This window comes from Phycodurus eques, chromosome 13, assembly GCF_024500275.1.
Source record: "Phycodurus eques isolate BA_2022a chromosome 13, UOR_Pequ_1.1, whole genome shotgun sequence".
Taxonomy (NCBI): Eukaryota; Metazoa; Chordata; class Actinopteri; order Syngnathiformes; family Syngnathidae; genus Phycodurus; species Phycodurus eques.
Genome location: NC_084537.1, coordinates 9,898,805 through 9,924,628, shown reverse-complemented (window position 1 = coordinate 9,924,628; position 25,824 = coordinate 9,898,805). Strand labels below are relative to the sequence as shown.

General features: G+C 39.9%; 2 protein-coding genes across 3 annotated transcripts; one reads left to right on the top strand and one right to left on the bottom strand.

The window, feature by feature from the left end:
• Positions 1 to 1,293: 1,293 nt before the first annotated feature.
• zbtb41 (zinc finger and BTB domain containing 41) lies at positions 1,294 to 20,447 on the top strand. The gene is made up of 11 exons (XM_061694696.1): positions 1,294 to 1,419; positions 3,105 to 4,113; positions 6,012 to 6,219; positions 6,581 to 6,653; positions 7,953 to 8,100; positions 9,754 to 9,883; positions 9,970 to 10,065; positions 10,134 to 10,240; positions 14,705 to 14,810; positions 14,913 to 15,001; positions 16,922 to 20,447. The coding sequence occupies exons 2-11, from the start codon at positions 3,114 to 3,116 to the stop codon at positions 17,482 to 17,484; spliced, it is 2,520 nt and encodes an 839-aa protein (XP_061550680.1). The 5' UTR covers positions 1,294 to 1,419; positions 3,105 to 3,113; the 3' UTR covers positions 17,485 to 20,447.
• Positions 19,859 to 25,434, bottom strand: LOC133411901 (complement factor H-like). 2 transcript variants are annotated; one of them, XM_061694698.1, is made up of 9 exons: positions 25,025 to 25,434; positions 24,094 to 24,273; positions 22,378 to 22,569; positions 21,973 to 22,044; positions 21,084 to 21,128; positions 20,833 to 20,994; positions 20,582 to 20,752; positions 20,433 to 20,458; positions 19,859 to 20,344 (listed from the first exon to the last, which is right to left on the bottom strand). In XM_061694698.1, exons 1-9 carry the CDS (start codon positions 25,284 to 25,286, stop codon positions 20,333 to 20,335), a joined length of 1,122 nt encoding a protein of 373 aa, XP_061550682.1. In that variant the 5' UTR covers positions 25,287 to 25,434; the 3' UTR covers positions 19,859 to 20,332. The 2 variants fall into 2 exon arrangements, with proteins under 2 accessions (XP_061550682.1, XP_061550681.1); XM_061694697.1 differs by having other exon boundaries at positions 19,859 to 20,458.
• Between the last annotated feature and the right edge of the window lie 390 nt (positions 25,435 to 25,824).

Sequence of the window (25,824 nt, the reverse complement as noted above, 5' to 3'; positions counted from 1 at the left end):
ATTCGCACTCACACGCACACCAACGGGCAATTTAGAGTTGTCAACGTGGTCTGTTGAGGAAAAAAATAAATAATATGGTTATGATTCAAAGGGTAAAAGGAAAAAAGAAATATTTCCACTGCTTTTTTCTGGTGGGGTTGTTAATGGTTAAACAAAATACAAGGTTGAAATAAAGGTAGTAATACAAGTCCCAGTTTTGTTACTTATGTGTAATTTATTCTGTGTTAAAATGGGGTTTTACACAGGAAAGGATACAAACAGACGTGTCTATGTGGATGCATATTGTACAGTATGTACACTCCACTGTCTGCTGACTAAGGAAAATAAGATAACAAATTTCTTCATTATCATTATGTAACAGGTACAATGAAATTCAAGGTGCTTTCTTCTAAGGTGTCATTAAAAAAAAAACTATATCAATATTCCCCACCGTTTAATTGCATATTACTTTCCATGCTATCAAACGTGGACAAGGAGAACATGTTCGCTTCAATCTGTCCTAACAAAGTATTTGGCACAGCATGTTTCCGGCCTGTGGCCTGGACTTTCCAAGGCAACTGAGGTCATTTGCTCTAATCTGGGAATGTTATCTGCTTTTGAAACATCAGTCAACAGAAAGTAAAGCTGGTGGCTTTAGTGTCGTCTTTTTTTTTGCTATTGTAATGCTTGCTTATCTTAAAGTAGAAGTCAGATAAGCGGCTCAGAAAATGGATGGATGGACAAATGGAATAAGTTGGCAACAGAAGTGACGTCAGCCCCAAGTGTCAATGTTTTTTAGTCCAGGTTAAAACTTGTTTTCCCATGCTTTTTAGAGCATTTGTATTTTAAATGATATTTCTTGCATTGGACGCTGTTTTAATTGTAATTTTATTTTTCTCTTTGTTTTCAATGTTTATAAGCGGTTTTCTTATTAGTTTTTAAATGGTTTTAATCGTATAAAGCACATTGAGTTACCTTGTGTACGAAATGCGCTATATAAAGAAATTTGCTTTGTTTTGCTTTTCTTATTGGATCGCGACAGATATTTAGAAAGTCAGATAGTCATGGACTACGTTACCCAAGATTCCATAGTACCGGAAACGCTAATACTCGACATCAACACGTCTGCATTTTCGTAATTTTTCATATGTAAACTTGAATTGCGTACATAATAAATATAGATATTAATTTAAAATGTCCGTTTGTTTATTGCAATTTATAACTACTTACGCCTTTACATTTAATAATTGTATAGTGACATTGACTCATGACTCACCAATGGGCGAGCTGTTTGTTACCATGTCCGTAAAATGGGCACGATGAACGAGGGGCGTTTCATAGCCGTTTAAAAAATTCTTTATTTCTGCGCTTATTTTTCCACAACAGAAGCTTTTTGCTGGACTTTGCACGTCTGTTTTTAATATGGCTCACATGTTTGAGGTATGGGTTTGTCGAAAAAAATCCCGATCCAAGCGCTTATTTCTGTAGTAGCGTTGAGGTCGTTTGTCAACATCTCCTCATAGGGGGGCCCTGTGTGCCTAAGAGCCGGTAGCATGTTAGGGGTCCTCAAGGTGGAGAGCGAATGTACAACCACACTTCTGTAGTCTAACCAACAATGGCTATAAATTAAGCTATATACCTAACTTCAGTTCATAAACAACACGGTTTTTGAATGTTGAGTTAACAGCCAGTGACAGACATCTGCAGCGGAGACATACATCTTTTCTAGTAATCGTAGCAACTGTCCTGACTTCCTAAGTATTACGTTGATAGATTCATGTCCAATTTGTTCATGTACATTTTGTACACTGTGCAATATTTAATCTAAACCCGGTATTTAAGAGGTACTCGCCTCTCTACGTCCACGTTCGGTATCGTGAGTTGTGTTTGCAGTCGGTATCAAATGTCGACACACCCTTGTTCAAATGGCAGGCTTTTGCCATGTAAACAAACAAACAACAAGAAAATCCAGACCAAGATAAATCATATTTTTGCACAATTAATTTGACCTATAAACAGGTTCAACCCAATTGGGGGAAAAAAAATATTTTGAAGAAATGAAGTAAGGTGTGCTTACCATCTTATATTTGGGTAGTGGCTGTTCAAAATTAAGCAATCACATTAAAAGTCATATTAAATAGTAGTCAGCATGCACCTGCCACTATTTAAAGTGCATCCGATTAACCCCAAGTCAACTCCAATAGATGGTCTAGTAGGCTTTTCCTGACATTTTATTTTGCGCTGTACGAAAAGCCTGAAGGTTTTGCGTAAACACTGACTGCTATTTCAAACTGTTCATAGTTTCTTCTGCTTTGTCTGAAGTCCCGTTCCAGCTGAAGAAAAACAGCAGCATAGCATGATGCTGCCACCACCATGCTTCACTGTAGGTTCTTTTGGTGATGGGCAGTGTTGTTTGTGCCAAAATTACCTTTTCGAATTATGGCCAAAAAGTTCAACCGTGGTTTCATCGGACCATGAAAAGTCTCCCAAACACATGTTGGAAAATGTGTTTGAAATAGCAGTCAAAATGTTAGCACAAAACCTTGAGGCTTCTGCTTGAAAGAAAAAAAATGATGTCAGGAAAAGCCTACTAGAACATCTGAAATGTATTTGGGATTAATCTGAGGCTAACCCCCATATAACATGAGTTTGAATATGATTGGTTAATCGCAAACACAGTCACATCCTCTTTTATAAGAGACTCTGCACACTTGTGCAACCAAATTATCTCAGTTGTTTATTTTTACTTCCCCTCTTGAAAATAGATATTTTTTTAAATTGAATTGTACATGTTGTTGGTCACAGTAATATCTTAAAAAAAAGATGAGAAATTATTTATCTTGGTCTTATTTCTTTTATATCACAAAAACCTAGTGTTTGATCAAGGATGCGTAGACTTTTTATAGCCACAATATCAGCTAAAAAAAAAAAATCCACCTCTACAAATGTAATAAAGCCTTGGTTTATATTGACACTGTTGAAGAAGTATTAATTTCACAAGATGCTTGTTCATTGTGTTTTCATTTACAGTGATGTGGAACTGCGCTGCACCATAGGTGTTTTTAATATATAATTGTCCTTTTTGTTTGTTTAAGGTGTTCACTTACTCTGCTCTTTGTTTTCAGGATTAATTCATGGTATCCTCACACACTCCAATGAAGAGAAGACCAAGCAATTCTTTGCCTGCCAAATACAGCAGGCAAAGCAGAGCCATGAAAAAATACACAATAGCACCGGACACCTCAACCAGCTCTGCAACCGGCCGCCAAGCAGCCCCACAAATCCGGCACTTGACCATGGCACAGCACAGTCGTAACCTACTGAACTTCTTAAACGAGGATCGGACGCGGCAGAGGTTCTGCGACGTGTCTGTGTCGGTAGGTGGGAAGCTGTATGGTGCCCATAAAGTGATATTGGCTCACGGGAGCAGTTACTTCCACGCTGAGCTGTCCAAGAACCCCGCCATGACCCACGTTACTCTCGATCATGTAGAGGAATCGGTTTTTCAGCACCTGCTCGCTTTGCTGTACACATCAGAGTGCGTTATTGCAGAGACAGAGCTGCAGGCTGTGACTGAAGCGGCCCGCTTCCTGGACATGATGGATGTGTTAAAGCTGCTGTGTGAGGAAGGGTCAAACAACAACCCTGTAAGTGGGGATGAGACTGAATTACTCATAATAGCCACTCAAGGCTCATATAATCAGCAGTTTTGCACAGAAAACACACAACAGGACCAAAGTCTGAATGATATTCAGGCGAAAACTCCTGGCGAGAAGGCGGCTACCATGCGGAGATCAGCCCGAAGGAGGAAACCTCCGACCAAGTATAAGAAAGATGATTTGGAGTGCGTGCACAACACGGACGAAACACCAATAACTCAATCAAGGGAGGAGTTTGAGGAAAGACCGGATGAAGTTGAAGTCTCTGGAAACAAACTGGTAATGGATGAAACAAGATCATCACAGGTGGAAGATTTTCTGGGTGAGGAGGATGAAGGTGGCCTGATTGAGGATGGTGGCAAAGCACCAGCCACAGGTCCTGTGTACCCCGAAGGTCTGGCTCCTGTCATCATCCACATTTCCAGAAAGAAGATTCTCAAGTGCCCCAAATGTGACAAGACCTTCGATCGAGCAGGTGCGAACAATCAAGTTTTTGTAGCTCAAACACCAGAGGCAGCAAAAGTGGTTGCACCATGTACTTATTGTACCCTGAAAAAGTAATTCAGAGATTTGTTTCTAAATACATTATACATTTCTGAAGATAATTGCTGAAGACGTGCAAAAACTGAGAACCATTTAGTACTGAAATGTGGATGGTTAAACTGTTTTTCCACTGTTTGGTTTTCTGTTTGCGTGGCTAAAACTTTCTTATATTGCAGCCATTTGCTAAAATCATTTAAGTAATTTTTTTCCCTCATTAATGTACACACACCACCCCATATTGACAGAAAAAACTGAATTGTTGATATTTTTGCAGATTTATTAAAAAAGAAAAACTGAAATATCACACAAGTATTCAGACCCTTTGCTGTAACACTCATATTTAACTCAAGTGCTGTCCATTTCTTCTGATCATCCTTGAGATGGTTCTACAGCTGTGTTTGATTATACTGACTGAACATGATTAGGAAAGCCACACCCCTGTCTATGTAAGACCTTACAGCTCATAGTGCATGTCAGAGCAAATGAGAATCATGAAGTCAAAGGAATGCCTGAAGAGCTCAGAGGCAGAATTGTGGCACGGCCCAGATCTGGCCAAGGTTATAAAAAATATTCTGCTGCACTTAAGGTTCCCAAGAGCACTATGGCCTCCATAATCCTGAAATGGAAGACGTTTGGGACGATCAGAACCTGTCCTAGAGCTGGCCGTCCGGCCAAACTGAGTAATCGGGGGAGAAGAACCTTGGTGAGAGAGGAAAAGAAGAACCCAAAGATCACTGTGGCTGAGCTCCAGAGATGCAGTCGGGAGATGGGAGAAAGTTCTAGAAAGTCAACCATCACTGCAGCCCTCCACCAGTCGTGGCTTTATGGCAGAGTGGCCCGACGGAAGCCTCACCTCAGTGCAAGACACATGGAAGCCTGCATGGAGTTTGCTAAAAAACACCTGAAGGCCTCCAAGATGGTGAGAAATAAGATTCTCTGGTCTGATAAGACCAAGATAGAATTTTTTTGGCCTTAATTCTAAGCGGTATGTGTGGAGAAAATCAGGCACTGCTCATCACCTGTCCAATGCAGTCCCAACAGTGAAGCATGGTGGTGGCAGCATCATGCTATGGGGGAGTTTTTCAGCTGCAGTGACAAGACAACTTGTTGCAATCGAAGGAAAGATGAATACAGCCAACTACAGGGATATCCTGGACGAAAACCTTCTCCAGGGTGCTCAGGACCTCAGACTGGTTCACCGTCCAACAAGACAATGACCTGAAGCACACAGCTAAAATAACAGAGTCACTTCAGAGCAACTCATTGACTGTTCTTGAATGGCCCAGCCAGAGCCCTGACTTCAACCCAATTGAGCATCTCTAGAGAGACCTGAAAATGGCTGTCCACCAAAGTTCACCATCCAACCTGACAGAACTGGAGAGGATCTGCAAGGAGGAATGGCAGAGGATCCCCAAATCTAGGTGTGAAAAACTTGTTGCATCATTCCAAAAAGACTCATGGCTTTATTAGCTCAAAAGGGTGCTTCTACTCAATACTGATAAAAGGATCTGAATACTTATGGCTCTGTGATAGTTAGTTTTTTCTTTTTTTAATAAATCTTCAAAAATGTCAACAATTCTGTTTTTTTCTGTCAATATGGGGTGTTGTATGTACATTAATGAAGAGGGAAAAAAGAACTTAAATTGTTTTAGCAAATGGCTGTAATATAACAAAGAGTGAAAAATTTAAGGGTGTCTGAATACTTTCCGTACCCACTGTATATAATTACTACCATTACAGCGTGCAATTAGCTAACTAGTTATGCCTTAACGAGTGTATTTAGAACTTCATGTTGTATTACTCCTCTAATTGTTGAATCCTGTCTACCAGGGAAGTACGAGAGTCACACCAGAGTGCACACAAAAGAGAAACCCTTCCAGTGTGAAGTCTGTCTGCAGCGCTACTCCACCAAGTCCAACTTGACGGTTCACAAGAAGAAGCACACTGGCAACACTCCCTTCCAGATGAAAGAGCACAAGTGTCCCTTTTGTAATAAACTTCACGCTAGCACGAAAACCCTGGCAAAGCATGTCAGGAGGTGAGACCAGGTTTCCTCCACTATAAAACGCATTCAAAAGCATTTCAAAACATTTTGGGGCTTGATTTACAAACTGTCCACAGTAATCCTCTGCCAGGGAAAGAGACCAAGCCCTGCTGTGAATAGCAAAAACAACTGTAAAAACTATAAAGAACTTAAAAAGGAGGTCATAAAGCACCAACACAATGGATCTACCATGTACACGATCGTTAACCCATGTTACATAAACGATTGTATTCGGTCGTTAAATTATTCAACGCAGACAACCCACCTTCACATGAGACTTATCAGGAGTGTTAGCAAAAGCATTCTTACCTAAATAACTTGCTGGTTGATGTGTTGTTCTCCTCTGTCCTGCCAGGTTCCACCCAGAACACCTTCAAGACTTTCTCAGTAAGAGGAAGAAGAAGAAGAGTGAAGGCTGGAACTGTCCTGTGAGGGCTGATCACCTTTTTTTTATTTTTTAAATTAATCACAACTAAAGACCCGAACTTGATCATATACGGTGCCATAAAAAAGCATTTGCCCTTTCTCAAATTCTTATTTTCGTGCATAGTTTCCCCACTTTAATGTTTAAAATCATCAAACAAATATAATATCAGACAAGGGTAACCCAAGTAAACAAAAATGCAGTTTGGAAATGGAAAAGAACAACTCAAAGATACCTGCCCTTGTGTGAAAAAGTAATTGCTCCCCAAACGTAATAACTGGTTTGGTAAATCGAGGGTTTTCTATAACGGCAATGAGTCTTTCACATCTCTGTGGAGATATTTTGGCCCACAATCGGGGGATTTCAAGCACGAACGAGGTCATGTCACAGCATTTCAATCGGACTTTGACTAGGTCACTCCAAAATATTTTTTTCAAGCCATTCAGAAGTTGACTTACTGGTGTGTTTTGGATCTTTGTCCTCCTGCAAAACCCAAGAGCGGTTCAGCCTGAGGTCACAAACTGATGGCCAAACATTCTCCTTCAGGATTTTCTGGTAAAGAGCAGAATTCATGGCTGTATCAATCACAGCAAGTTCTCCAGGAGCAGCCCTAGACCATCGCACTACCACCACCAAGTTGACTGTTGATGTGAAGTTATTTTTTTGAAATGCTGTGTTAAATTTACTGCAGATGTAACGATACACACAACTTCAAAAAAGTTCTTACTTTTGTCTCGTCTATCCATAGAAAATTCTCGCAAAAGTCTTTGGAATCATTCAAATGTTTTGTTTTGTTGCAAAACTAGGACGAGCCATTTTTTTTTTTTTTTTTTTTTTTTTTTTTTTTTTTTTTTTGGTCGGCAGTGGTTTACACTGGAACTCTGCCTTGGGTGCCATTTTTGCCCCAGTCTCTTTTTTTTTTTTTTATTGTTGAGTCATGAACACTGACCTTAACTTAGGCAAGGGAGGCCTGCAGTTCTTTAGAAGTTGTCCTGAGTTACTTTGTGGCCTCCTGGATGAGTCATTGCTGTTGTCTTGGGGTAATCTTTGTAGGCCTTGGTAGTTTTTTTTCCCTTAATAAATCCAATCATTTAAAAACTTAATTTTATGTTTCCTTCGGTTATCTTTGTCTGATATTTACATTTGTTTAATGATCTTAAACATTAAAGTGGGGAAATTATGCAAAAAAATAATTGGAGAAGGGAGAAAATACTCTTTCATTGCACTGTAACACTATCTAGCAATAAGAAAACATTTGATGAGACCAGAACTTGACGCCTTCTCTCTTTTCTTCCTGAACCAGATTTGTCCGAAGTCTTTCACACGCAGGCCTCACTTGCAGGAGCATATGATCCTACACACCCAAGACCGGCCATTCAAATGTGCTTTTTGCGATGAATACTTCAGGTCCAGGTTTGCTAGGCTCAAGCACCAAGAAAAGTACCACCTTGGTGAGCAGTATGAGGATTACTCCTTTTAATCACTTGTTCATTCTGACTGATTTAAAGCCTTCATTAGAGTTTAACTTGTATGGTAAATATTGTGAATACCATGGAACCTTTAAAGCGGATTATTAGTTTAATTGTTGGAAATGAAATGAAGTTTCGGTATCGTAAATCCTTTGTTGACTGTACAGTTAATTTTAAGTAACATTTTAACACTCTTACCTGTCATATGTGTAAAAATAACCACTTCAATAAACCACTGTTTTATCTGGAGGGGAAAAAAGTGAGGTCCATTTAAAAATATTTTATTAGATAATTGAGGCGGCACGGTGGTGGACTGGTTAGAGCCTCAGCCTCACAGTTCTGAGGACCCGGGTTCAATCCCCGGCCCCGACTGTGTGGAGTTTGCATGTTCTCCCCGTGCCTGCGTGGGTTTTCTCCGGGCACTCCGGTTTCCTCCCACATCCCAAAAACATGCATTAATTGGAGACTCTAAATTTCCCGTAGGCATGACTGTGAGTGCGAATGGTTGTCTGTTTGTATGTGCCCTGCGATTGGCTGGCAACCAGTTCGGGGTGTACCCCGCCTCCTGCCCGATGACAGCTGGGATAGGCTCCAACACGCCCGCGACCCTAGTGAGGATAAGCGGCTCAGAAAATGGATGGATGGATAGATAATTGGATAATTAAAATTAATATCTAATAAAAAAACTACATGAAGATGAATTATTTTATTTTTAAAATAACTGCATTCATGATAATCAATAAAAACTAAAATGTGCATGGATTATTATTTTAAGATATTTAATAAAATTGTAAATGCGTAATTAAAAATATAAGATAAATAATAAAACAATGGATGAGCATGAATATTTAGAAAATATTGTATCAAATGTTTATTTAATGCTAAATAGTAGTGTTTAAAAATTAGCAGGAATTGTTGTATTATTAAAATACTTTTATTTACCTCATCTGTGAATGACCCTACCGTTTTAAAATTCAAATATGGTAATAAGAAAATATGAGTAAAATTAACAATTTTACATTCAGTATATCTTTTTCAAACATTTTATTAAATGTGTTAATTTATTAAAATATAATTATGAAATAACAATGAGCATGAATTATTGTATTATTAAAAGAAACAATTTGACATCAAATAGTAAATTATTTATTTATGCGAATGTCAATTCAGCATTAATTATTTTTTTATTAATTAAATACTTTTGTTTTATTTTACCTCATCTACAAATAATAGGAGCAATATGTCTGGGGAAAAAAACTGGCAAATGTGTTTAAAAAAACAAAACAACTTTATATATACTGAAGTGTTCATAAAACGTATTAAATAATTGGTTAATTAAAAAATAATTATGAAAAGCAGTAACAAATGAGAATGAATTTATTTTTTAAATGACAAAAACAATTACATATACATTTAAAATTAATATTGTATTAAATAATGTGTTAATCAATTAGAAATAATACAGTTTCGCATTAGGATTAATATTTTATTATTGAAATAAATACTATTTTATATCCACATTTTAACTTTTTTTTCCACCCACACCAACATGGCATCTGTTTTAAAAATCAAATGTGACCCTTTAAGTACAAAGGTTTGCCCACCCCTGGCGTCTAAATGCTTTCTCATTTTCAGGACCTTTTCCTTGTGAGATCTGCGGCCGAAATTTTAACGACAGTGGCAACAGGAGGAAGCACATCGAATGCACACACGGAGGGAAAAGAAAGTGGACATGCTTTGTCTGTGGCAAATCAGTGAGGGAAAGGTGGGAAAGAATCTTCCCCACACTGGTACATTTGTCATTTCTTTTGATTGCTGACTTGAAAGCAATCTTTTATTGCCCCCTGGTAGAACAACGTTGCGGGAGCACATGCGGATCCACAGTGGCGAGAAGCCTCACCTCTGTGGTCTCTGTGGGCAAAGTTTCCGCCATAAGAGCTCATACAGGTGGGTCAAAGGAGATTTTTGTTCATTTTTAAAATGTGAATTTCCTTGCAATTTTGCCTTTTTGACAGGCTCCACATGAGAATGCACCGTAATGACAGGCGCTACGAGTGCAACGAATGTGGGAAGACCTTCTTACGCCACGATCACCTGGCCAAACATCAGCAAACCCACTCTGGTACAATTCTCTTTCACCCCCAGTAATAATAATTAATAATGAATTTAGTTCATTAGTTAATAATGATCCTCATAACATTGCAGTGGAAGAATTTATCACTTCCACTGGGCTCAAAAACAAGGGGAAAACAAGAAATCAAATGAGGAATATTTTACAATGCTGCCTTGAGATACAAGTTTAATTCATTCCATGTCCATGCTTGTAACTCAAAACACTCGTGTATATATAAACTGAATGGAAATGCCCGTTGATCCGTCCAGCCACCCCCCCCCCTACTCCCCAGTTTTTTTTATCATGAGAAAAATAGCACTCTATAAACTTCTTTTCCTTTCGGCTTGTCCCTTTAGGGGTCGCCACAGCGTGTCATCCTTTTCCTTGTAAGCCTATCTCCTGCATCCTCCTCTAGAACACCAACTGCCCTCATGTCTTCCCTCACGACATCCATCAACCTTCTCTTTGGTCTTCCTCTAGCTTTCTTGCCTGGCAGCTCCATCCTCATCATCCTTCTACCAATATACTCACTATTTCTCCTCTGGACGTGTCCAAACCATCGAAGTCTGCTCTCTCTAACTTTGTCTCCAAAACATCGAACCTTGGCTGTCTCTCTGATGAGCTCATTTCGAATTTTATCCAACCTGGTCACTTCGAGATCGAACCTCAACATCTTCATTTCCGCCACCTCCAGCTCTGCTTCCTGTTGTCTCTTCAGTGCCATTGTCTCTAATCCGTACATCATGGCTGGCCTCACCACTGTTTTATAAACCCTTCATCCTAGCAGAGACTCTTCTGTCACATAGCACACCTGACACCTTCCTCCACCCGTTCCAACCTGCTTGGACCCGTTTCTTCACTTCCTGACCACACTCACCATTGCTCTGGACGGTTGACCCCAAGTATTTCAAGTCCTCCATCCTTGCTATCTCTTCTCCCTGTAGCCTCACTCTTCCCCCACCACCCCTCTCATTCAAGCAGATATATTCTGTTTTACTTCGACTGATCTTCATTCCTCTGCTTTCCAGTGCATGCCTCCATCTTTCCACCTGCTCCCTGCTTTCACTGCAGATCACAATGTCATCTGCAAACATCATGGTCCACGGGGATTCCAGTATAACCTCATCTGTCAGCCTATCCATCACCACTGCAAACAGTAAGGGGCTCAGGGCTGATCCCTGATGCAGTCCCACCTCCACCTTAAATTCGTCTGTCACACCTACAGCACACCTCACCGCTGTTCTGCTGCCCTCGTACATGTCCTGTATTACTCTAACATACTTCTCTGCCACTCCAGACTTCCGCATGCAGTACCACAGTTCCTCTCTGTGTACTCTGTCATAGGCTTTCTCTAGATCTACAAAGACACAATGTAGCTCCTTCCTCTCTGTACTTCTCCATCAACATCCTCAAGCCAAATAATGCATCTGTGGTACTCTTTCTAGGCATGAAACCATACTGTTGCTCCCAAATACTCACTTCTGTCCTGAGTCTAGCCTCCACTACTCTTTCCCATAACTTCACTGTGTGGCTCATCAACTTTATTCCTCTATAGTTCCCACAGCTCTGCACATCACCCTTGTTCTTAAAAAAAGGGCACCACCACACTTTTCCTCCATTCCTCAGGCATCTTTCACGCGCTAGAATTCTATTGAACAAGCTGGTCAAAATCTCCACAGCCACCTCTCCTAGATGCTTCCATACCTCCACAGGAATGTCATCAGGACGAACTTCCTTTCCATTTTTCATCCTCTTTAATGCCTTTCTCACTTCACCCTTACCAATCATTGCCACTTCCCGATCAACCACTTATACGCTCCCTTCTCTCTCATCTTCCTCATTCATCAACTCCTCGAAGTATTCTTTGGATCTATCTAGCACACTACTGGCACCAGTCAACATGTTTCCATCTCTATCCTTAATCACCCTAACCTGCTGCACATCCTCCCCATCTCTATCCCTCTGTCTTGGCCAGCCTGTATAGATCCTTTTCTCCTTCTTTAGTGTCCAACCTGGCATACATGTCATCATATGCCTCTTGTTCGGCCTTTGCCACCTCTACCTTTGCCCTATGTCGCATCTCAATGTATTCCTTTCGCCTCTCATTGGTCCTCTCAGTGTCCCACTTCTTCTTAGCTAACCGTTTTCCTTGTATGATTTGCTCTACTGTGAGGTTCCACCACCAAGTCTCCTTCTCTCCTTTCCTGCCAGAAGATACACCAAGTACTCTCCTGCCTGACTCTCTGATCACCCTGGCTGCAATGGTCCAGTCTTTTGGAAGCTCCTTGTGTCCACCAAGGGCCTGTCTCACCTCTTCCCAAAAAGCTGCACAACACTCGTCCTGTCTCAGCTTCCACCACATGGTTCTCTGGTCTGCCTTTGTCTTCCTAATCTTCCTTCCTATGCTGTCTAGCCACACTCACCCCTACCACTACTTTACAGTCGGTAACCTCCTTCAGATTGCATCGTCTGCACAAGATGTAATCCACCTGCGTGCTTCTACCTCCGCTCTTGTAGGTCACCCTATGTTCCTGCCTCTTCTGGAAAAAAGTGTTCACTACAGCCATTTGCATCCGTTGTGCAAAGTCTACCACCATCTGTCCCTCCAAGTTCCTTTCCTGGATGCCGTACTTACCCATCACTTCTTCATCACCCCTATTTCCTTCACCAACATGTCCATTACAATCTGCACTCGATCTGATACTCTTTTCACCTCCAAGACATTCTTAGCCAACTCTTCTTTTAAAATAACCCCGACTCCATTTCTCTTCCCATCTACACCATGGTCAAATAATTTGAACCCTGCCCCTAAACTTCTAGCCTTACTGCCTTTCCACCTGGTCTCCTGGACACACAATATATCAACCTTTCTCCTAATCATCATGTCAACCAACTCCCGAGATTTTCCTGTCATAGTCCCAAAAATCAAAGTCCCCACATTCAGTTCTAGACTCTGTGCTTTCCTCTTCTCTTTCTGCCAAAAAACCCGCTTTCCATCTCTTCTTCTTCGATTTCGACCCACACTAGCTGAATTTCCACCGGCGCCCCGCGGGTTGACGCCGCCGGTGGCGGACGTTGTTAATCCGGACGTTGTTAAGCCGGATGCCCTTCCTGACGCAACCCTCTGCATCTATCTGGGCTTGGGAGCAGCCTACAGTTTGCACTGGCTTGTGCCCCTCATAAGACTACATTCTATAATATTGTACTTAAAAATATGCTGTAATTACATAATTAAATACAATGTAATGAATTAAACAGCCACATTTTGCTTTAATTCAGTGGACATTGTGCTGCTCTTTCCGGTGTGTGATTCTATGTCACCTGAGGGCAGTATAATAGAGACAAGGAGGCACATGCAAAGACTAGTTTCACAACTGACTCAGTAAGATGCAGTACTATTAGTAATTTTTCACTTTTGTTTAATTTGGTTAATGTTTATTTTGACAGTTGACTTCAGCTGGGCGTGGCAATAAACAGCTTGAATTGTTCACTATCTGCCAAACTGCTGCTTGTTGTGAAGTGAGATGACTTCATTGCCACTAGGACTCCTCAGGAATTGGCGGTGGCTCGAATTGACCTTTAAGTCCGCCGAAATCTGAATTTTTGGATCCAAATCACAATGAATCAAAGAATAACACACTGCGTTCTTTGTTCTGACAAGAGCTGAAATTGTTGTCATGCTTCATTTACTTAAAAAAATACAAAATATGGCACAATGTTTGCCCTGTCGCTGTGTCTATGGACAACGCCATTATGGTTTATTGCGCATAGTTTCTACGCTTCTGTAGGGGCGACCTGTCTTCTCTATTGGGACCTATTCTATCTATTTTGCAGGTGATCATAGCGTCTGCTTCTACCTCAATGCAAACGTTGGTGGATTTTGGGGGGAAAGCATCATCCAATGTGTGGAAACACTTTTGCTGTAAAGGGAAAACTAACGAAATTGACAAGTCAAAAACAGCATGGAAAGTCTGTAATTAGCTATTCTTTATTGATTAGCCAGTCTGTTGTTTAAAATATTTCGGCCTATGCAAGTGAATCAGTTGCTGCACACAGACACAAAAACAAATCACCCCCCTTTTTAGATTCAGTTTCGACAAAATCGGCATTGCCATCTTGCGGTGAAAAGTCGTACTAAACAAACATTGTTTTCCAGTAAAGAAATAAACCAAATCTTTGTATTATTTGCGATGACATGTTGATATTTTTAATAGTACAAGGAGTAGCAATTCAATTCCGATTTGGATGTCATTTATTCACTTCAAAACAAATAGTGAGTCGGGATTTAAAGTGTGTGTCTGAGCCCTAACTGCCACCTTACAGCGCTCATATCTCAAGTCTGTGCGTGCAAGTCAAAGCACAAAAAGAAAATTGTTCAAACGACAACTCATATCTTGAAAAACTCATTTGCGTCATTCGTATCTCAAGGTACCACTGTTTATAAGTATTGCTACCATACCTGCTTTATTTCAGGTGAAAAAGCACATCAGTGTGAAGAATGCGGGAAGTGTTTCCGACGCCAGGATCACTTAGCTGTCCACTACAGAACTGTTCATTTGGGAGAAAAAGTCTGGCAGAAGTATGTTGTCAACATATAGTGTTTGCTTAGTTGACATTCATTGTCTTTTTAAAAAAAAAAAAAAAAAAAAAAAAAAAATGGTTTCTCTCCATATTCTTGCAGGTATAAAACAGCCACGCATCAATGTGAGGTTTGCAAGAAAGAATTTAAGGGAAAGTCCAGTCTGGAAATGCACTTCAGGACCCACTCAGGTAATTGGTTTAATCAAAAAATGGATTAGTGAGTACAAGTGCAGTGAGTCCCAACAGCTGTGCCACAGAATTTATGTAATTTCAGTCAATTGGTCTGAAAATTATTTATTCACTAGAAATTAAGTTTTGTTTAACAATGTGAGCGACGTATACTGCCAGGTTCTTAACCACAGTGAACCCCCGTGCATACACACTTCAGCATTCGCAGATTGATTTATTTAACCTATTCCTCCATTAGTTGCTGATGAATCCGTCAATCCATCCATCCATTTTCTGAACCTCTTATCCTCACATGGGTCACAGGTGTTCTGGGCGCCTATCACAGCTGAGTCCGGGGCGAGAGGCACCCTGAACTGTTTGCCAGCCAATCGCAGGGCACATATAGACAAACAACCATCTGCACTCACACTCACTCTACCAATTCAGAGTCTTCAATCAACCAACCATCCATGTTTTTGGAATGTGGGATGAAACTGGAGTACCCGGGAGAACATGCAAACTCCACACAGGCGAGGCCAGATTTGAACCCGGGTTCTCAGAACTGTGAGGCAGATGTGCTAACCAGTTGCTCACCGTGCCTCCCGCTGATGAACCCATTTACTGTTTTTGTGCTTGAGACAAAGCAATATAAGTATTACTTTGGTGCCATCTTGTGGATTCCTGTTCGTATTATCATTAGGTTTAATTCATTGATTGTGTTTATTCATCAGCATTTGAATCGAAGTGAAACGTAAAGTAAAACTTTTTGGCTTCTCTCCCAATCCAGGGATCTCGTTTGATGTGCATCCCTTGTCTGAGACGCACACACACACCCGCCGAGTGTGTGTGTGTTTTGGTGAAGAGCTTTCACACACAGCAAATCAAAAGTACGAATCCTGTCTCAGGTGTGAGCCAATCAGAGGCAGAGTGGGACGGGTAATCGTTCCACACAGTGGACACGGGAGTTTTTTCTGGACTCAATACATTTAAAAAAATCTCTTTTTAAAAGCCAAGAGGCAGCAGAAGTTATACAGGCAGAAGAAATTATGCAGTACATAACACGACAACATTCATACAATAAATAAAAATAAAGACAATAAAATCACAGTGTTATTAAAATGTATGGAATCTGATTTAAAAACAATGGCAAAGCCCAAATGCTTTTGAGTACATACGTGTTTATTTAAAATTTTTATTTTTTTTAATTCGTTCAAATTTGGCAGGCTCTCAGACATTTATTCGGCCTCTTTAGTGACTATGCCTGTGTGCCAAATGTTTGTTTAAGTGCAATATTTGCAAACAGAGCGTGAGTCTGATATACAGTGGGTACGGAAAGTATTCAGACCCCCTTAAATCTTTTCACTCTTTGTTATATTGCAGCCATTTGCTAAAATCATTTAAGTTCTTTTTTTTTTTTTTCATCATTATTTTACAAATAGCACCCCAAATTGACAGAAAAAAACAATTATTGAAATTTTTGCAGATTTATTCAATTGTACAAATAAAAAGCTGCACTATAGCGGGACTGCGAAGCAACAACCGTCATATAGCGGAGGATTACTGTATCTGTACTCTGTGATAATAAGTTGCAGGGACTCATTGTTTCCAGACATGTGCATCCTGGGACTCACTTAGTCTCAAGTGTAAAATGATCTATGACGCGGGTTTGTTTGGTGAATAATTGACGTCCTGAATAGAGTTGTTTATGTAACATGGGTTCATAATTTTGTTCATGCTAGATGCATGGTGTCGATGCTTTCTCATCATCTCTGTTTTAAGTGTTTTGCCGCCATCTTGTGGCATTTACTCGCAATTACAAACCACTGTTAGGGGTGGTGTCAATTATTTGCAGATTTTGTCCCTATCGCCTCTAAATAGTGGAAGTTCTCTGTACAGTTTTTTTTTTCCATTTTTGTAATTTGTCTGATTTTCCTGTGAAAGGTGAGAAACCCTTCAGTTGTCCGGAGTGCCACCAGACGTTTCGCATCAAGAAGACCTTGACTAAGCACATGGTGATCCACTCGGACGTCCGTCCTTTCAACTGTCAACAGTGCAACGCTACCTTCAAGAGAAAAGACAAGCTCAAGTATCACGTGGACCACGTGCACAGCACCCGCTTTCTTGACCAAACCTTCGGAAACCTGGGCCAGGACAAGATGGGCTCGGATGCTTTTAGTCCAGAACCAAAGTCAACGCCTACAAACGTCTGTGTGCCTGACGCTTTAGACCCTGTCCAGATGGCTGGTGGACCTGTGAAAAGCCAACTGGACGCTCATGTGAGCATGCGAACTGAAGAACAGCAGCCCAGTTCTGGTTACCAGAGCTCAGAGCTGGCCTTTTTAGAGAAGTACACACTCGCGCCCCAGTCGGCCGACATTATTCCCCCTGTGAGGCCTGATCAGATGTTAGACACCCGAGAGCAGGCCTACCTGGGAACGCTACTCAGTTTGGATTCTACTTCCTCCGTGGAGAACATCTCAAACTCAGACCAAAGTCACCGGTAAAACATTAGGGACAGTTTTGCAAAACTAAAAAGAAACAGAAGTATCTTTACGTATGATCACTCATAATTTCAGTAGTGAAAAAGAAAAATGGAAAAGAAATCAATTTTTTTCTACAGTTTTATGCATAACATAGATCAACGTTTGACGCGACGTGAGTGGGGCGAGCACACAAATATTCCGCTCCTTCGTCCAGTCGCTTGCCATTGGAAGATTTGACTTTATTTACTAATGCCCCAATCTACAGGTTGTTTGAGTTACGAGCTCTCGCTTGTTTTTTTTGTTTTGTTTTTTTGTACAGTTCGTGGCAAAAGTCTTGTCGCTTATCCAAGTTGTCGAAACAACAAATTAAAGTGGCACTTGTAGTTGATCAATTGGAAGCAGAAATGGCTTTGTATACTTTTGTTTTCAATTCAGAATCAGAATCATCTTTATTTGCCAAGTATGTCCAAAACACACAAGGAATTTGTCTCCGGTAGTTGGAGCCGCTCTAGTACGACAACAGACAGTCAATTGACAGAGAACACTTTGGAGACAGAAAGACATTGACAAAAAAACAGTCACTGAGCAGTGTAAAGGCTTGCTAGTTATCTGGTAATGCCAGTACTTTTTTTTTTTTTTTCGACAATTGTGCAAAAAGATGCAGAGTCCTCTAGCACTTAGAGCAGTTCGAATGACTAATATTGCAATAGTCTGGTGCAATGAACATTGTGCAAAGGGCGCCGAGACTTCAAGGAGTGTATGCGGTTTAAAGTGACGAGTAGTGCGATCATCTGGGACAATGTTGGTTGTGCAAATGTTGCAGATACTCCTCAATCAGTGTGCAAATGGAGCAGATGCTACTCTGGCATGAGTGGCCAGTATATGCAAATAGTGCAGCATGGCGAGATAACTACAGTGAGTGCACGAGTAATGTATAATTGGCCCCACAGAAATGTGACAACGAACTCGATTCAAAAAATTGAGGTGAGACGCTGAGCTGGAGAAGCTTGGATGAAAGGAGTTCAGGGATGATGGTGTTGAACGCTGAGCTGAAGTCCACGAACAGGATCCTCGCGTAGGTCCATGTACTGTCGAGGTGTTCTAGGATGACTGCATGGTGGTCGCCAGCCAATCGCAGGGCACATAGAAACAAACAACCATACGCACTCACATTCACAACTACGGGCAATTTAGAGTCTTCAATCAACCTATCACGCATCTTTTTGGGATGTGGGAGGAAACCGGAGTGCCCGGAGAAAACCCACCCAGGCATGAGGAGAACATGCACATAGGCAGGGCCAGGATTTGAACCCCGTTCCCCAGAACTGTGAGGCAGATGTGCTAACCAGTCATCCACCATGCCGGCCCAATTTATTTCAATCGGTAAAATTGATGTAGTATAAGATTAACTTACGAACTTGGTCACAGAAATAATTAAACTTGTAAGTTAATGTGCCACGGTATTTGCAGATAAATTATTATGAATAACATGTTTATAATTCTTACTCTTATTCGAATTTAGCCCATACTTAGCAAAATTCATGCACTTTTCGTCTCACTTGTTTAGAACAGTGAACGAGTTCATCTTCAAAATCTGAAACAATGGTGACGCTCTCTAATACTTAGTGTTGAATGAACAAACAAGTGGTAATATCTGGGATTGATGTATTCACTGCACTCCAAAAATATATTTTCTTATTATGATTCTTCCCACTTTTTTCATTCTACTCCTTCCACATTTCTGAACCCAAGAAAAAAAACATTTGTAATAATAATAATATGTTGGACTTATGTAACGGTTTACGAGGCACTCAAAGACACATTTCACACATTATTCATTCACAAGTCAGTCACACCCCCTGGTGGCGGTAAGCTAAAGATGCCCTGGGGCAATCGGACAGAAGCGTGGCTACCATTCTGCGCCTACGGCCCCTCCGACCACATTCATTCATGGGCAATGTGGATTAAGTGTCTTGCCCAGGGACACAACAACAGCATGCTCTCGGGCGGGGATTCGAACCAGCGAACCTTCCGGTTGCGTACTCTGACCCTCTGTATCATGTCGCCCAACTTCAAAGTGTTCAACTCATTTAGGACATAAACGAAGCAATTGTAAATCTCCCACATTTAGCAATAAACTTACCAAGTTAAGAAGTATTTTACATATTTGGCTCCTCCCACATTTCTCGACCGATTCAAGTCTCACATTTAACAGTTCAACAATTCAGTTAATTCCAGAACATTTCAGTTCAGTCTCTGCTCTTCAGCATTCACACGCAGTTTTTAGAAAAATTGTATAATTGTCTAATATGTGCTTCAGATTGGAGCCTACGGCATTATAGACATTGGATGATTGCTCAAATCACAAAAGCGCCACAAAACGATCACTGCTTTATGTACCACGTTTTTATTCACTGCAGTCCATCAAACATTACACCATGTTTTTCAGAAAGCTCTCAATAAAACAGACTGTCTGAAACGCTTAACGTAAGTGTAAACATACTTAACGTTGCTTCATGTCAGAAAATAATCGTCACCAAAATTTATGCAGACATCTCTACTTATGCCAACTTTGAAAATATTAGAATAATCACCCCAATATGACAGATTTTATATGGCTATTAAGCGTTATCCTCTTTAAAGAACGTTAAGCTTTTTTTATGGAGAGGAAAATGGTTAATGTCCATAAAATCCAAAATATTGGAGCAATCATTCTAATATTTGCAGCGGTGGAAGTGGGCCTCAGTAGAGATATCCACATACATTTTAATGACGATTATAGTGGTTTTCTAATATAAAGCGATGTTAAGCGTTTTAGACTGTCCCCGTGTTAGACTGGCTTGTAAGATGCACCTTCAATCCTGACGTTTCAGCACAAATTCTGACGATAAAGGCAGAGGGTTGAATCAGTAGAATATACAAGAGCAAAACTTAACAGCAAAATGCAAAAAAAAAAAAGCTTCACTTACAAACTTCATTTCCCACCAGTTACAACCTGAAACAATCATAATAGCACATGAATAACTGAAGTTTTTGTCTGGTACATTCATTCATTTTTTTGATTACTAGTCTGGCATGTGAATGAATTTACAGCAAATAATTTCAAAATGATACTTACATATCCCCAATGTAAGTCTTCCGTTATTGCACCGCCCCTCCGAATAATGATCTGTCAGCCAGTGGTGCAGTTTCTCACATTCCAGTGTCACCGTCTCACCATCGTTTATATATTTAACTCCATCATATTTTAACTGGGGGTATTGATCGGTGTCCACAGAACAGTAGATAGCTGTACACAAGAAGCAACGAATAGGTTTACCCACATCCCCTGTATAAAAGTTGGCTGTCCCAGTGGGTTTGTTTTTTTACCTTTGCAGGTGGGCATTGTGGACCACTGGCCGTTACTGTAGCAGAACACTTTCTCCGGACCCACTTGTTTGTAGAAACTGCCACATTGATATTTCAAAAACATAAGATCCCTTCCCACAATCTCACCACCCTGGACAATGGGAGTCGTTCCACATTGGTCAACTAAAGTGGCAAAATAGAAAGATGCTCTCAAGATGTTTACATTTTACCACTTAAGCTGATAAAATATCATCGAATGAATAAATATCAACCTGTAGTAACTTGTGGATCGGTTGAACCAGTGCTGGTTGAAGATCCTGCGAAATGTAATAAATTCACCATGAGTGACCCATTTCATTTTTTGTCAGATTTCTTTGTTTTGCATACTTTACAAAAGCAAAACGACTTGTTACATCATGTTCCCAAACCCTTTTTCAAAGGTCTTAGACCCGTCAGTGATGCAATCAATAAAATGATAAGCTGACGAAGCAGTGTAATGGGCGGAAATTAATCTGAATGCAATTTGTCTTCGTGGCTGACCACTTCCTTCTGCACTGAAGCATTACAGCTATCCATTTTAAACAAAACAGGCATACTCAAATGTATCCAACCAAAAAATTGGCACTCATTATTGTCTTAAAACAACAAAAAATATCCATACTGTCTTGAGGTGACATAATGCTGGACATCTCCCGTAGAGTGAGGGAAGAGGTTACGTTTTACAACACTTCTCAGACACTTCAAGCGTTCTAGAAAGTTAATAGATTTGTTCTCAAGCTATTTTCAACACTTTAAATTGGTTAGTAATGCTTAAAAATAACAGATGACCCTCAGATAGACAAATAGTATTGATTTGTAACCGCAGGGCACATACAAACAAACAACCATACGCACCTGGGCGCAATTTAGAGTCATCAATTTCCCTACCATGCATGTTTTTTGGATGTGGGAGGAAACCGTAGTGCCTGGAGAAAACCCACGCAGGCACAGGGGGAGAACATGCAAACTCCACACAGGCGAGGCCAGGGATTGAACCCTGGTCCTCAGAACTGTGAGGCAGATGCTCTAACCAGTCGCTCACCGTGCCGCTCAGTGTTTTGTCCATTGTTTCCCCCCCCCCTCTTTAACAAAGGGTACCAACAATTTTGTCCATGTCTATACCTCCACTTTCAGGCCTTGTCTCACTGCCAGCAGATGTTGTGGAGCGACCAAGAATTGGCTTTATTTGTTTGACTGTGGGAAATGAAAAAACAAAAACATCTCAATTTGAGCAAAGATGGAAGTTTATGGTACATCTAGTCCAGTATTTCCCAACCTTTATTGAGCCAAGGCACTTATTTTACGTTAAAAAGATGTCACGGCACGGCACCAAACAATGTCTCAAAAAGTATATATTACTGAAATAATGATCTCATCTCAAATTACTTCAATATTTACCTACCAGTGTGAAATATATGCCTGTTTAGGTGAACACAAAGCTATTACTTGGTTGCATGAAAGGCGAATGGTGGTTAAGTACAATTACTGGCCTGAAAACAAACAGCAAATATACTTTATTCTACTTACTGCAGGCCGGGGCTGCTGACCAGTTTCCACCAATGCAAAAGATGGACTTTTTGAGTTGTCCCTCTACATTATATCCATCTTGACATTCGTACAGTATTTCAGTATCAGAAGCATACACATCCTGGTGAGGGTGCTGATTTATGATTACAGCGTGGGGAATTTTGTGGGGCTCCTCACATGCCTGGCTACTTCCTGTAAAAACAAGCCCAATAAATGATATGCACAGTATATAGTTCATTTTCATATCATTTGATCAATTACGGTAAAGACATGGCCCACTGAATTTCCTTTTAAAAAGCAATTTTACTGATATAAGTATTTGAATTATTGGGCCATTTTGGATTCACATAACAGCAGACAACAAAATAAATGGTATTATTTCTGACATTGTACTTGTGAGAGTACTTTGAATGAACCATACTTCTTGAGTATTTATTTGAAGAAGAATCAATACTTTTACTCCATTACAATGATCGCCATGCCGCTTGTTACATTTATTTATCCATTAGCGCACGCGCGATCTATTTTTAGACTTCAGCATCGACTACCGCATATTGCACCTTTGCGGCCAATCCAACGGGATCACTCGTGTCATTGAACTCCAATTCACCAATCAGACTGCACAAGGCAGTCACATGTCTGCACACAAACCTTTCGTGGGCCAATTAAAGTGACTCATTTTAGGGCGGGGGGGAAACAGCTGTGCATGTGTTTACTTTACAGACTCCGAAAAGCAACAGTTTTGTCATGCAGCGTAGGCTTAAATTGTGACTGCCCAAACTTTGACATTTCAGCCCACTTCTAACTTGAGAAAACAATTTTCTGTAAATTGTAGTTGTCTCTCTCTCTCTCTCTCTCTCCCTCTCTCTCTCGCACACATACACACACACACAGCAAACAGCTTCTTCATGAAGTCATTTAAGTAAATAAAGCAACTAATGTTTCCATAGGCCCCAATGCATGTGTTGTTAGTTTTTGGGCATTTTAAAATTGAAATGGTGGCAGGTGTGTGTGGATTCCCATATATTATTATTTTTTTATTTTATTTGATGTTCATGCTCTGGTTTTTATTTTTTATTTTTTTTTTTTTAAATCAGAAGTTACTCATGAGTTACTCTTGAGTAGGTTTTTGACTGAGTACTTTCTTACTATTGCTCAAGTAAATATTTGGAGGACGACTTTTTACTTTTACTTGAGTCATATTATTCTAAGGTAACACTACTCTTACTTGAGTACAACATTTGGCTACGCTACCCACCTCTGTGAATATGTATGAATTTGTGAAAGTCTCAGAAGTAGTGCACGTCCTTCCCATTATTACGATTGTATAAAGACAAAAGAGTGTAATGGGTTTAATGGGTAGTTAGGATAATTAATGTGCTTGGGTCCGCAGAGTTTGAAGGGAAACAGTAAATTGTGCATCTCACGTGATTGTTATGAAGCTGTTTGTCTCTACCGTTATACAAGTGTATTTTAGTGGGCCACGACCATTAGCTCTGTCAATAAGGCTTGCATTTTATATGAATGGCTGTAATTTTAAATCATCAGTAACTTTTAGAAAATAGGGCTTTTAAGCGTGGCTGTTTCATCATCCAGATAAAACCAATGCGACAAAAAAATTGCTAAAGTAGATAGATTTTTTTATAAGTACCTTTACCGTTTCACCCATATAATATGAATAATATGACAAGATCCTAAAGAATGGGATAGACTTACGCTCACAGCTTGGTACAGAGAGCCATGTTCCATTGACACACTCCGCTGTAGCATCCAAGTCTTTGAATGCATATTCGGCATCACATTTTATCCTGATCACGTAGCTGTTTTCATACCAACCCACCAAGCTTGAAGTGAATTTTGCATGAGGGATAGTAGGTGGGATGCAATTGTTGACATCTGAGGAACAAAACAAAAACAAAACAAACAAACAAACAAAAAACTTTAGACCTTAGGTTTTGAGAAGCATACATTTGTCCAAAATAAATGAATAGAAATAAGATGCTGAATAATCTGCTTTTCTGCTGGCCTTCCTGTGTGACATGTGCACAACAAATTCCTATATTTAAAATAATAATAATAATGTAATACTATGAGAATAAAGTTGTATTTTTGTCAAGAATTTTGTTTTTTATTTTTACAAAAAAAATTGTTTGTCAGAATAAAGAAACAAAAAACTGTAATATTAAAAAAGGTTTGATCATGTAAAATCATGTAAAAGTGTGGTGAAATAAAATGTACTTATTATTGTTTTTATTAATTTATGTATCTCAAAATAGTTGGTCAATTTATTGTAAATAATCAAATAAAAACTGTAACATAAGAAAATACATACAGTATACTGTCATCAATGTAAATAGTAAAATTTAAAAATGAGAGTGAATTAAAAATAAACTTCTATTTTTATTATTTGTATATATCTGTGTTGTTATAATTGTTAAATTAATTATACGCTAAATAATAAATGATCATGAATTATTTTATTAACACAATAAAGGATTTTTTTTTTTACATTTTATATACACATTTTAACTTCTTTTTTTTTTTCCAATTTATAACTAGGCCCATCTGTCTCATAGAAAAAAATCAAATGCGACCCTTGAACACAAACGTTTTCCCATCCCTGGTATTCCACAAGTCCGCCACTTACCAATACATTGTGGTTGAGTGGACCATTTACCATCCTGGCATGTCGTTGTTGCCCACCAGCCCTCCACTGCCGGCTTGAGTCCAGCTTCACATGCATAGGAAAGAACGGTTCCATGCGAGTATGTGTCTTGCTGAGGAACAACATAACCCCCATTCAGAGTGGGCGCACGACAGCTACGCCTTGCTAAAACACAGCCATGTTCTCCACACAACCAAATCAGGAAAATCCATCCAATATACTTCAACATACCCAGTGGCACCATGATAGGAAAAAAAAATTAAGTATTTCTAATGCTGTCAGTCGGGTTGTGGTCAGTGGTCAGTAAACAATTTCAGGTTTGACCTTCCCCATATCAGCTTGGAGATGAAGAAATAGCAAACATTACTGAGTAACTTGTCATCAAACTCTTACTCAAGTCAAAACAGAAATGTACAAACAGGCTCTCTGTACTTGAGTCACATTAAGCGTATAGAGGAATTTTAACCAATTATTCATTGAACAAAAGAAGACATGTGAACAGACGGTTGAATTGACAAAGAGACCCAGTGTTTTTATGCCCCCCCCCCCCCCCCCCCCCCCCGCCCACAAGCCCCCCTCTCACAGAAAAAATGTAAATAAATCTATGCATGTGTCCAGACTGCAGTTTTCGAAATTCTGTAGCTTTCCAGCCATCTGTGATCAGAGACAGATCAGGACAAATTAAGTACAGTAAATAAAGACACTGTTGGGATGTGTAATGTATATATAACATGATAAGTATGAGCGAGCTGAATGGTAGATAGCGTTCTTGTGACCTAAAA